This window comes from Spodoptera frugiperda, chromosome 4 (assembly GCF_023101765.2).
Source record: "Spodoptera frugiperda isolate SF20-4 chromosome 4, AGI-APGP_CSIRO_Sfru_2.0, whole genome shotgun sequence".
NCBI classification, from domain to species: domain Eukaryota; kingdom Metazoa; phylum Arthropoda; class Insecta; order Lepidoptera; family Noctuidae; genus Spodoptera; species Spodoptera frugiperda.
The window spans coordinates 4,649,896-4,661,805 of record NC_064215.1 but is presented as its reverse complement, the minus strand read 5'-3'; the positions used below and the strand labels follow the sequence as shown (position 1 = coordinate 4,661,805).

Genomic DNA, 11,910 nt, shown 5'->3' with positions numbered 1-11,910 from the left:
CTCTCGCGTCACAATACTAAACCCTAGACACAATGAGCGTTGCGGGAGCATCAAATCCTTACAGCAATATTTCCGGCCGCGCCTTGGTTACATTGCATTACCATGCCTATTCTTCTTGTTTTATGTATAGAAAACAAAAGAAATCAAAAAGACTCCCATTGTACTTTGTAATTTACCATTTGAGGATTAGTAAGACAAGAAAATTTATTACAAAATAAAAACAAAAATAAACATAGTAACAAGCTCGTTTGGACATTTTATTCATGTAAATTTGCAGATATAATTAATACAAATTATGGTCATGTAAATTGGGATCTATGATAAATAATTATACTATCAGCTGGTTTAGAGGACACTGTCTAATGCCATCTCCGAATAGCTTCAATCCAGCCATTGTTAAATTTTGATGACTCATCGAAATATAAAAAGGCAGTCTCGGAGGTGTGGCATTACAAATACTGTCTTATTCCTAAGTTTACATAATGAGATTTTTATTGTGATAGTGATAAAACACAAACTTAAACTATGTGAACATTCTACTTCCTGAAAGGCTACCTATGCATGCATGACTTCATTATATTAGTTTCCTCACCTTCTAGGATCTTGTATTTAAGTGCAGAGCTATGTCATTATGTCAACTAAATACCTAATAGATTAATGTGACAAAACCTATATTGTCTACATGTCATACATCACAATTTTTCCTAAAGTTATCTGTACACTTCAGTTTGAGTAATTTAAGATGTTTTATAATATTGCCAATCATTATATATTATGTCCAGATAAAATATGTGGAGCAGCTGATGTATTATATACTCTGCTGCCAAGCATTGCAAGACAAGTGTATTGGAATTTAACAACTTATCTTCATTAAGTAGTCATACACAATTTCTATTTTAAACAATTAAGGATTGCTAACAAAACAATCTAAGATACAAAGTAAATTATTCACAAAGAAATCCATAAATAAACCTTTTTATTAAAATTGTATAAGACTGAAATACTTTGTATGTTGACACTACTGATTTCATGAATGTATGATCATTCATTTCAGAGAGCAATATAATGTTATTTGTCAGACTCGTTTTGTTCAGGTTCAGCCTGTTTCAACCATGGGTGCTGAAGGCACTCATAAGCAGTGGCTCGCCGGTTTGGGTCAAAGTCAAGCATGGGTTTTAAGAAATCAGCAAAATCTTCTGCATCTTTCTGACTCCATTCATATTTCTCAGTTAAAACTGATACCAAGCCCCATGGTTTTAAGCCTGTTATGTTCCTCAGCTCACCCTTTTTATTGAAGAATACCTTTGAATATTTTCCTGAGGCGGCAATTCTTTTAGGAATGTCACCTAGTAATTCAATAATGTGAGCAAGGTGGTCTTCGTCACGGCTATACCCATCTCCAGAATGAGGCTCAAACAAATAGTCTCCAGTAGCCAGCTCAAAAGCCATACAAGCAGTGCTCCAGATGTCAGCTGAAGTCCCATAGCCAGCACTTAGCAAAACTTCCAGAGATCTGTACTGCCTGGTTTGAATATCTTCAGTAAAATGTCGGTGGACCCAACAAGCATTACCTAGATCTGCAATCTTTACTTCTAGGTCACAGATATCAAAAGCTGGATCAAATTTCTTATCCAGGGATTTACCTTTAGTAGACTGAGAATTAAAAGACGGTGGAGTGTCAGTCATTTCTCCCTCAGACATAGGGGTTCCTGCATCATCTCCACAGCCATATTGCTTAGTTCTTACCTGTACTGCATCTGCATCAGTGTCAAAAGCTTCCTCATCAGCTCTCTCATCACTACAACCATTAATGTTAGTTTCATTGTCAGAGCGGGTTGTTTCAATCACACTTGCCTCTTCAGGTGTTGGAGGTGAATCGTCATTGTCCTGTGACATCGGCGCAGACTCACTGTTATTGACCACTTTCTTCTGTTCTTCCATTTCCTCAATCTGTTCCATTTGTTTTTTAAGTAACATTGACTGACGCTTTGCTTTCTTCTTTAATTTTTTCTTTTTATTTCTACTCATTTTAGCAGTGACTACCTGTTCTTGAAATTCCTTTGGTGCAGTACTAATCAAGGAGTGAGGCAATCTCAAGCCTAAGGAATGTAATTCAGTAGCTTCAGCTGCCAGTTTGCGGATGTAAGATTCATCAACACAAACCAATACATTTTCAGGTTTAATATCTGTATGAATTATCTTACATTTGGTGTGGAGGTAATCCAAGCCTTCAAGGACTTGACGAATGATTGTTTTGACGTTTTCTCGTGGTATACCTCTATAATTAGACTTGAGTATCAACTTCAATAGATGGTGACCCAAAACTTCAAACACCATGCACACATGGGTTCCATTCACACCAGTTATTTTAAAGTCATTAAGCAACTGAACGGTTTTATTCCTCTTGGGATCCGATGGATCGCTGTCTCGAACTGCTTTGAGTATTTTAATTTCGTCTAAAGCAGTTTCCGTGAAATGAGGTGCCGATTTAACGACTTTCAATGCGACGAAACGCTTGTCGACGAGATCCCAACACAACCACACGGTAGAAAAATGACCCCATCCCAGTTTTCTAGTGACGTGGTACCGATTCAGGAACAAGTCTCCAATTTTGACAGGATGGTAACCACCCTTACAATAGTCGGCGCTGTCCTCCTGTTCCTCGTCGTCGCTCGCGTATTGCTCGTCCTCATCTTCCTCGATCGTCTCATTGGAAGAACTATGTGTAGGTTCTAAACGATTCTGATTCTGGTTGCGCAGACCGTTTCCTTGTACACCAGCCCCGTGGTCCTCCTCGCGATTTTTCTTTTTACCGAGTTTATGCCGTTTCTTTTTCGCCTGAATGGCGAGCACTCTTCTATTTACATCTGATTTAGAACTCATTTAGTAAATTAAACACTTTCAACAACGCCAATATATATATAAATTTATCTTTTCATCTCAAATCTTTTTGTTTGAGTATGGCGGCCGGTCGCAGAACAAAATGCGCTCGAACATGAACGCGAAATGTTGCTAGTAAAAATAAAATTTAAAACATACATCCATAGACCACTCGGACATCACTTATGTTAATATTAACTTTATACACCAGTGTTCACAAACAGATTTTTTTAATTAATTTCCATTAGATAGCAATATTTTACCACAATACTTACATTGAAAGCAAACGCGCAAGCATTGTGGAAGAAGGGGGGCGCCACTGCTCTTCACAAGACTCTTTTATAATGACACTTTCCATTCAATTCCAAAGTGTCTTGGCTCCTTGTTGTATTTTGTTACCATTGGTCTGAATCCCAGATATTTTATTTACGATTCCATCATTCTAAAATCATCGGTATGAGAACCTAAAGATATTCAACATTAACCGCCTATAACTGCCCACTGCTGCACAAAGGCCCTTTCTCACATGGAGAAGGTGTGAATATTAATCACTATTCTTGCTCAAGGCGGATTGGCGATTTATAATTTTTCATTAGAAATTTATTGACTTTCTAATGAGAAACTTATTATTATTATTGGATTTCTAATTAGAAACTTATTAGGTATAGAAGTGAGGAGTGCGCTTCAACATCCACGATCGTGCGGTCGACCTAATACAAAAACATACCTACTACTTACTATTTTCTAGATAAGTAGTGCAATTTAATAAATAATAAAAGGTTGTGATGGGTACTTTAAAAATATAACAACACTTAGTCAAATAATTATAATATATTATTGCGAGTAATCATTAAACAAAATATCAGAATACGCCTACATGACAAGTTTAACTATAAAATAATAAATATATTAGTTATTTCCACTTGAAGTACAATCTGCACAGTTATTTTATATGCAGGTACGAAAATAAGATACATACAGTACATACCTATAGGCTACTGATACTGAGACGACCAGTGGTTATAAAAGATAATATAGTTTCGTTAACAACAATATAATTTAGTATATCAATATTTACTCTGTCTCTGTACCTGCACCTGCACACAACTGTGCTGACTGGACTGACAATATACAATGACATAATATACTTTTCATCAAGTGAAAAACTAATACAATTACATATTGGAGAATAAATGTATTTACGTAAATTAAAAAAGGTTAAGATTCAATTTGAAGTTATTACAAATTCTACCGTTTGAAATCTTAAGTGTAAGTTATGTAAGTTGTTGTATTTAAAATGATACTTATACATCTTTTTTTTCTAAATCACATGATTAAATTCGTTTGATTCATAAGATAGGGCTAGTTTCTATTCAGTCTGGGTCTCGATCAATATGGTACAATGATAATTCCTTATTCATTTAAAATTTTACAGAAGCAATAAAATAAATACAATTTCATGATACTGGACCGGTGTTTGCGCCCTTTTTTACAGTTGTTGCCACAGGAGACTGAGTCGACGTGACAGCTTTCTTTTTAGCTTCTGCATCCTCTTTTTCCTTTAATCTATCCCGCTCTCGTCTATTAAGTCTGCTAGCCGGGATTAAAACAAAGCCACTCATACAAATTAACACTCCGGCTACGTAAAAAGATACATCATAACCAAATTGACTTTTGAGAACGCCAGACAGCGGGGTGCTTATTAGACTCCCTACGCCTTGAAACATTATCATAACACCAGTTGCATTAGTTAACAAATCCAGACCGAACAATTGAACTATTACTATACTTCGCATGGAACTTAGACTGGCTATATGAAATCCAAAAAGTACGCATATTGCGTACTGATAATACAAATTGAACGAAAAATTAAATGCCATTACCGCAAATCCAGATATTATACATACAATCGCATAAAGATTTACAGGGTTGACTTTCATGGCTATTGTACCTATAACCAGACGGCCACACGCATTTGCTAAACCCATGACACTTATAAATAAACTACAATGTGTGGGATCTATTCCTTGTTGCCGATTTCTGTCGGGCAAATATACGTAAGGTACTAAAAAGCCTAAATATGTGAAGAAACCACTCGAACACAGTAATAGAAAAGAACCTCTTTTTAATAGCTTTGGATCCATCATGGTAGCTAAAACTCTTCTTACTGCAGCAGTGTAAACTCCTCTTTTTTCTTCTAAATCTGCAGCGGTCACTGCACGTGTGACGGCCATTTGATATTCAAGACCAGTTCTTTCTTCAGGAGCTGTGTCTATCCTACTTTTCTGATAAGCAGGTAACCTGTCTAAGGGGCCCTCATAAAAAGCGTCATCACGATACATAGGCCTCGCTTCAGCTATATGCTTTTCCCAATGAAATAATCTTTGCCACCATTTCTGCAGTTTTTCTTTTTCCACAATGACTAATTCTGCTTTATCTGCAGACTCTGCTCTTTTTTCACGTACACTTGTTTTTGACTTTGATATTAATGATTGGACTTGCTTTAACTGTTTCTTAGTCATTCCACTTTGTGGTCCTTGTGCTGTTACGACAAGCCTCGATGGAACAGCTGCATATGATGTCCCCGGTTGTCCTATTTGTCCGGCTTGGTCCGTTTGTTGAGTCGGTGTAACCGCTACACTTTCCCCAATCACTGCTGCCGCAGTAGGAAAGTGAGGATTAGACACTGCACTAAAGAGTCGTTCCGCTGCACTAGCCTTCACTTCACTTTTTGTTTTAGATGCTGTTTTAGATGGTGTTTTCATAGTACCCACACTTGGTAAATAAGTTATTGTACGTGTGCGTTCTGTAGTAGTAGCACCAGTATCTGTTATAGGTGATGCCGTTACAGTCAACGAGAGCAAAGGTTTAAAAGACATAGTAAAGAAGTATGTTGAAGCTACTAAACCAGAATGAAACAGCATTAATACGCGCCATCCAGCCAGGTTAACAATATATGTGTTTACGCTAAACAGGACCATGATTCCTAAACTTGAACCAGTACTCGATATTGCCATTGCTATAGATCTAAGCCGTTCAAAATAAAAGCCTACTACTAATCCCGATGGCATGCTACATAAACAAGCTCCAGCTCCTCCAACAATTCCGTATAAAAAAAGGATTGACATATAATCAGCAGCAAAATAAGTCCCTAATAACGCTATAGAACTAGTGATGGAACCAGTCATTGCAATAGCTCGAAATCCAAATCTATTAATAAGGGCCGATACTAAAGGGCCCCCAACAAAATAAAGTGCCACTGCTATTGAATTTACAAGTGCTACCAATGATTCGTCTACTCCAAGGTCGTACGTCATTTCCTTTAACATGCTGCCAAACGTGAAGTAAATTCCATCAAAGACGAAGATAGTCAAAAAACTGCATAGAACAACGACCCATCCCCATCCTCCTTCATTTGGTACTGATATTTGTGCAGTAATTTCTGTTTCTTCGACTCCCTCTAGATTAGTTAGTTTGGTGGCACTGCTGTTCTTGCTAACCACTTTACTCGGTACAATTATTGTACCCTTGTACTCACTCGTTGTGCTTCCACGGTGCTTCGATGGCATTTTATTCTTCTTTAATATACATTCAAGTACATGATCAGTTTTAGTTTTGGAGGTGTTTTATCTTAAATTCTTAAGAATTCAAAAAATAAACACTTACAGGATAAGTATGATTTTTAACAATAAAAATGTCAAAAATCATCAACAAACATCAATGGATGTTTAATATTTTCTGTATCTTACCATAGAATAATTATGAAAGTACCTATGATGGGATACGGAAAGTTTTTTACCTGATGGAAGGTATTTATTCCAAAACTATTAATCCGTACTTTTTAAAACATAAATCTTCAGTCTATTAAGATCATAAAAATGTATTTAGGATGTGTCTTTCTTGAATGATTCATGAACAATTCTTCTTGCCGTAAAATTAATTCTATAATACTCAAGTATTTATCCATTTTGAGTATTTAATCGAAAACTCAACATAGCCATGAGCTACGAAAAAGCCATATTTACATGATGCGACACGATGCACCGTAAATCCACCACCTGACACCACTCTAATGCTATTGGCCGTCAACAGTTTGCGCCAATGTGGCATTCTAGGGATGCCATGACATTCTACGATATATGTGTGGCTCCAATGTGGCTCAAACATATGAGCAACTTTTCGGACAAATACATAAAATTAATAAATACTGGGCCACGACACGCTGCGACATGCAAATAATTTCTGGCAATAGACAATAGAAAAGCTACTTACTATCAAAAAAGTATTTTGACACTGACAGTAGTGACAGTGATAGCTGACATTTGTAAGAATGACAAATAATTGCGCGCGACTTCTCGCGTTACGCCACTTCAGCACCAAGCCTAAATCAAGTGAAGTGCCAACGGTCGATTTGGAGGGAAAAATTGGTGTTAAGAAACAGATTAGCCTAATTCTATTAGGCATTTATTTATTTTTTAAATAAATCGTTCACTACGATGTCGCAAACAGCCATTACTTCGTTTTTTCAGAGCAGAAAAAGGCCAGCATCTGAAGATCTTGTTACTTCTAAGAGCAAAATACCACACGTTGATCGAACTCTACCAAGTGGTAAAGCTCTTTCAGAAACAAAATGTGAAATTATAGCTAAAGATTCCCATCAACTTACTAAATCAAGTGCGATTAAAAACGAGGAACCAAAACAAAGTGCTATTCAGCATGCTTCGTCAAAAGAACAAACGAAACAAGAATCGACAGCGCCAAAGGCATTTAGTAAGAAAGTGAATGCCTCCAACACACCTAAAACCACACAGGCGTCTAAAATAGAGACAACTGTGTCTTCTCGTCAAGAATTGAGTCTTGGTGACATAAGGAAGAAATTAGCTGGAAGTTCGAGGTTAGCTGAGTTGAGAGCTACTGCTGATAGACTGAGCAAAGGCATAAAGGAACTGCAGCAAGCCAGTGAAAAACGTAACCTTCGAGAATTTAAATCTATTGATGTGGAAGTACCAGTGAGGTGTGTTATTTTTCTCATTATTCTAATAACCTACTAACTACTATGGTCTTAAAAGTCAAAGATTGATTGTAAAGGACTGTGGCATATTCTTGTAACACATTAATGTAAATGAATCTCCTTTGTAAATTGAATGTATCTTTTGATGATTTATTATAATATGGTTTATTGGGAGACAATATTGGGTATGCCTATACTCCTATACACTCAAAATTAACATTTGTTGTGTATAACAAAACAGTGTGTTATTTTTTCATTATAGTTATATCATTTATTGCTCATATTCCAGTCCCAGTAAGAAGGCCCAGCTTCAGCAGAATGAGTTATTGTCTCCAAAGAAATGCATGCCCGCACCAGCAGTTCCGCAGAGGCCACTTATATCACCGAGAAAAGTGGTGGTCAGCCCTATCAAGAGTCCTAGCAAGGTTTGTATTCAAAAATTTAAATTTTAAGTAAATCCTTATAATACAAAGTTGTATTAGATATATCCCTGAGTTTGATAAATTGAAAGTAAAATGTTATTATGTACATTAAGCCCTGGTATGCCAGAATTTAGATGTAAATGTAACAATGTATTTTCCATTGTCTTATTGTATATTGCAGCAATCAAGAGGTGAAAAGAAGTTACTAATGTGAACATTATCCATGACGGTTTATAGAATCTACCATTTCAATTTATTCACATTGTTTTGTTTTAGCTTAAATTTTGCTTTGTACATAATGTAAAATATTTTCTTGATATTTCCAGGTCCCTGCATACATCAGACATGCGGCCCTTGCCTCAACATCCAGCAGCTTACCTTTGCCTCACCACTACAGATTCCTGGCTGAACTGTTCCGTGGCATGGAAACTGTTGTTGCTTTACTTTACAACAGAAATGAAAAGATAACTTTTGCCAAACTCAGACCTTCAGTACAAGAGATGCTCAAGCGTTCATTCACTCAAAAACATTTGGCTCAAATCAAACATCTTGTACCTGATTTCTATAATTATGAAATTCAAAAAGTGAAGAATTTCAGTGCTTCAGCTCAGAAAGAACAATATGAATTGTTGATCTCACCTAACTTCCCTAATGATATTAAAATCATGAATCCAACTGTACTGCTAGAGAGGCGCAGATACTTTTATGACATCTTGCTGCAGTTAGTAAAGAAGCACCATGCACAGTACTTGCAGACACTTGACCCTCCAATGGTGATCCCTGACGATAAATTGACTCGTTGGCATCCTGAATTTGATATTGAGAAGATACCTGAAGTTGAGAGTGCAAAGTTACCTGAAATGCCGAATGTTGAAAAATTCTCAAATGCTCAAGATGTTCTGGCCAAGGCGCGAGAATTATTCAAATGTAACACAAAGATGGAAAGAGCTTTAGAAAAACTCGCTCAGGCAAAGGCTCGTGGCCTCACTCAGCAAGAAATGGCTGCAACTGGCATAACAGACAGCAAACCAAGTATTAGTATAAATGGCATGGCAAGTACCAGTACACAGACAAGCCAGCCTTCCACTAGTGCGGTGACTATAGTGAACCCAGCACTACGCAACCTGCCCACCTCTCTGTTGGAAAAGGTAAAAGCTAAACAAGCTGCCAAAGCTTTAGAAGCCATGACAAGGTCATCTGAGAATGACAAAAAGTACTTGGTTTACAGCCGTCTGCCAGATCTAGCTCGTACTTTGCGAAATATCTTTGTGACTGAGAGGAAAAATGTTTTAGCTCTAAACATAATTCTCTCTAAACTGGATAGCAGCTTCAAAGCTAACATACCTGCAAGTGATCTGCAGAAAGATATCAAAGTGCTTACTGAGGAGCTGCCAGATTTCGTTAAGTTACATGAAATAAGAAACAGCACTTATTTAAAATTAGATAAAAATGCTGACTTGCAGAAAAACCTGTCTAAGTTAGAGGCTTTAGCTGCAAAATACAGAAATGAGTAGTTAACATTAAATAACTTGACAAACTAAGACTGAGTAAGTATAAAACATATTTGTTAAATTATGAAGATTACTCGATCATTTTATTATCATTTAAGTTGTTGTTTTATAAATCGTAATACACAGTTCAACAAGTTACACAGTATGAACTGCTTAAGTATGTATTAATAGGTAAATTCTTAAGTATTCTTAAATTAAAAAGTAATTGGATAAACAAGTATTTGACCTCATTTCAAACCAAAAATATATATTGACATAGTTAAATCTTGTAGATTTAAGCTGACATCTTATATATTTTTTTATTTATTTAATAATGATTCAAACCACCATTACTATATATATTTAATGTATAACATGAACTGGACAACTGTGAAACCTTTGAGTTTTTATTGATTTAGTTAGTGTGTGTAATTTTTACTTTCTTTTTCTTTACTGTGTGGTATTCTTTCTTTAATTATAAAAATAAAGGTTTTAATTGAAAGCATTTATCGTGTTTATTCCACTAATAAAAATCCCAACACTCCGCTGAAGGTTCTAGAGTTAGGACTCTGGAGAGAACAATGGAGAGTTTGCGTACATATTCCCAGAACACTGGCTTTTACTATTTAGAGATACTTACCTATGTAGTTGTATGGTATACATGTCATCATGTATGTCTATGTATGCCCCTTGAGGGATAGGTGAAGGTGTGATGTTGCGATAGTCAAGTGTTTGTGTATAGTATTGTAGGTACCATTTTTTTATGGTGTAAGCCGGTAAACGAGCAGACGGGTCACCTGATGGGAAAAATTTTACTAAAATTTTTCGAAAATTGATGTGTATTGCTAGCACATTATTAAAAATAATCATGTAAAATGCGAAGATACAAAAAGAATAAATTAGACTGACTTCAATGTACTAGCCACTTTCCATGTAATGGAGAATGAACAGAATATTACCATACGCGAGCATAGTTTCAAACTCCGTGCTATTTATTAGCACCGAGTTCGAAAAGCCTTATATTTACGAAGATACAACAAGTATAAATTAGACTGACTTCAATGTACCAGCTACTTTCCATGTAATGGAGAATGAGCAGAATATTACCATACGCGAGCATAGTTCCAGACTCCGTGCTATTTATTATTACCGAAATTAAAATACCATACCTAATGTTACTCAATCCTAGAGTCGAATCAAAGACCACCCCTTGTTCATGTTCAGTACTTGACCAAAGAGGCTGAGAGTAATAATATTGTTCTATGAATGAGGCAGACAATTATCTATTAGTGGCTAATATTATAAACTGAAGAATTTGTTTGTGTGAACACGCTAATCTCCAGAACTACTGGTTTGAATTGATAATTACTTTTATGTTGGATAGTCTATTTAATTCATTGAGAAAGGCTATAGCCTACAAAATAGTGACAGCAAGCAATTTGACTGCACGTTTGGCGCGGTGGCTGGGTAACCGGCTGCCGCGCAATGTGTAGCGGGTTCGATTCCCGCACGGAGCATTCCGGAGCAAATCTTTGTATGATCCACAAATTGTTTCGGGTCTTCATGTGTATGTGTGTTTGTAAACGTACCCATGACACAGGAGAATATCCTAGTGTACCTAGAACGTTTATTTTTTTTAAATAAAATAAATATAATTTGAATATATAATAATAATTGATTTTATTGATACTGATGATGGCTCGTCAGTACCTAAGTATAGGAATAGAGTAAAGGGTTCGTTTTACCTACTATCCGAACCGAAGCGGTAAGTAGATGTCCACGAGGTTATCTTTTTACGACGTAAGGATTGGGGATACTTATAAATAAAAATAATCGATAAAAGTAAGGTAGGTAGGTATCTAATAAGGTATGTCTTAAGATAGACAAGATACCATACCTACTGATTTCAATAAATATTGCGCAATAATAATGTAAACTGTGCAATATACATAGGCACGCTGACATCGCAAAACGATATATTTTTCAAGAAACTTAAATATTAGACGATAGTCGTAAAATTAACGCTTCGTTAAATAAACTAATGATGTGTAACTATTATCTAAAAACTTCATGTTTAATTTATTAATGGCGTTACACAGATTACATT

The 11,910-nt window shown here is 36.1% G+C and overlaps 3 protein-coding genes across 3 annotated transcripts; 1 reads left to right on the top strand and 2 right to left on the bottom strand.

Annotated features, from left to right (window-relative positions):
* Positions 1–227: 227 nt before the first annotated feature.
* Positions 228–3,022, bottom strand: LOC118272441 (SRSF protein kinase 3). Its single transcript, XM_035588961.2, has one exon. It carries the CDS (start codon positions 2,881–2,883, stop codon positions 1,069–1,071), a length of 1,815 nt encoding a protein of 604 aa, XP_035444854.1. The 5' UTR covers positions 2,884–3,022; the 3' UTR covers positions 228–1,068.
* Positions 3,023–3,692: 670 nt separating this feature from the next.
* LOC118272643 (monocarboxylate transporter 10-like) lies at positions 3,693–6,633 on the bottom strand. The gene has a single exon (XM_035589263.2). It carries the CDS (start codon positions 6,447–6,449, stop codon positions 4,338–4,340), a length of 2,112 nt encoding a protein of 703 aa, XP_035445156.2. The 5' UTR covers positions 6,450–6,633; the 3' UTR covers positions 3,693–4,337.
* Positions 6,634–7,231: 598 nt separating this feature from the next.
* LOC118272642 (DNA replication factor Cdt1) lies at positions 7,232–10,308 on the top strand. The gene is made up of 3 exons (XM_035589262.2): positions 7,232–7,894; positions 8,181–8,316; positions 8,640–10,308. Exons 1-3 carry the CDS (start codon positions 7,377–7,379, stop codon positions 9,825–9,827), a joined length of 1,842 nt encoding a protein of 613 aa, XP_035445155.2. The 5' UTR covers positions 7,232–7,376; the 3' UTR covers positions 9,828–10,308.
* Positions 10,309–11,910: the final 1,602 nt, after the last annotated feature.

Excerpts from the sequence above, each read along its gene's own strand:
- LOC118272642 (XM_035589262.2), top strand. The coding sequence starts at position 7,377 with ATGTCGCAAACAGCCATTACTTCGTTTTTTCAGAGCAGAAAAAGGCCA. Across the intron at positions 7,895-8,180 it reads GATGTGGAAGTACCAGTGAG|TCCCAGTAAGAAGGCCCAGC; the intron begins GTGTGTTATTTT and ends CTCATATTCCAG. Across the intron at positions 8,317-8,639 it reads CTATCAAGAGTCCTAGCAAG|GTCCCTGCATACATCAGACA; the intron begins GTTTGTATTCAA and ends TGATATTTCCAG.
- LOC118272441 (XM_035588961.2), bottom strand. The coding sequence starts at position 2,883 with ATGAGTTCTAAATCAGATGTAAATAGAAGAGTGCTCGCCATTCAGGCG.
- LOC118272643 (XM_035589263.2), bottom strand. The coding sequence starts at position 6,449 with ATGCCATCGAAGCACCGTGGAAGCACAACGAGTGAGTACAAGGGTACA.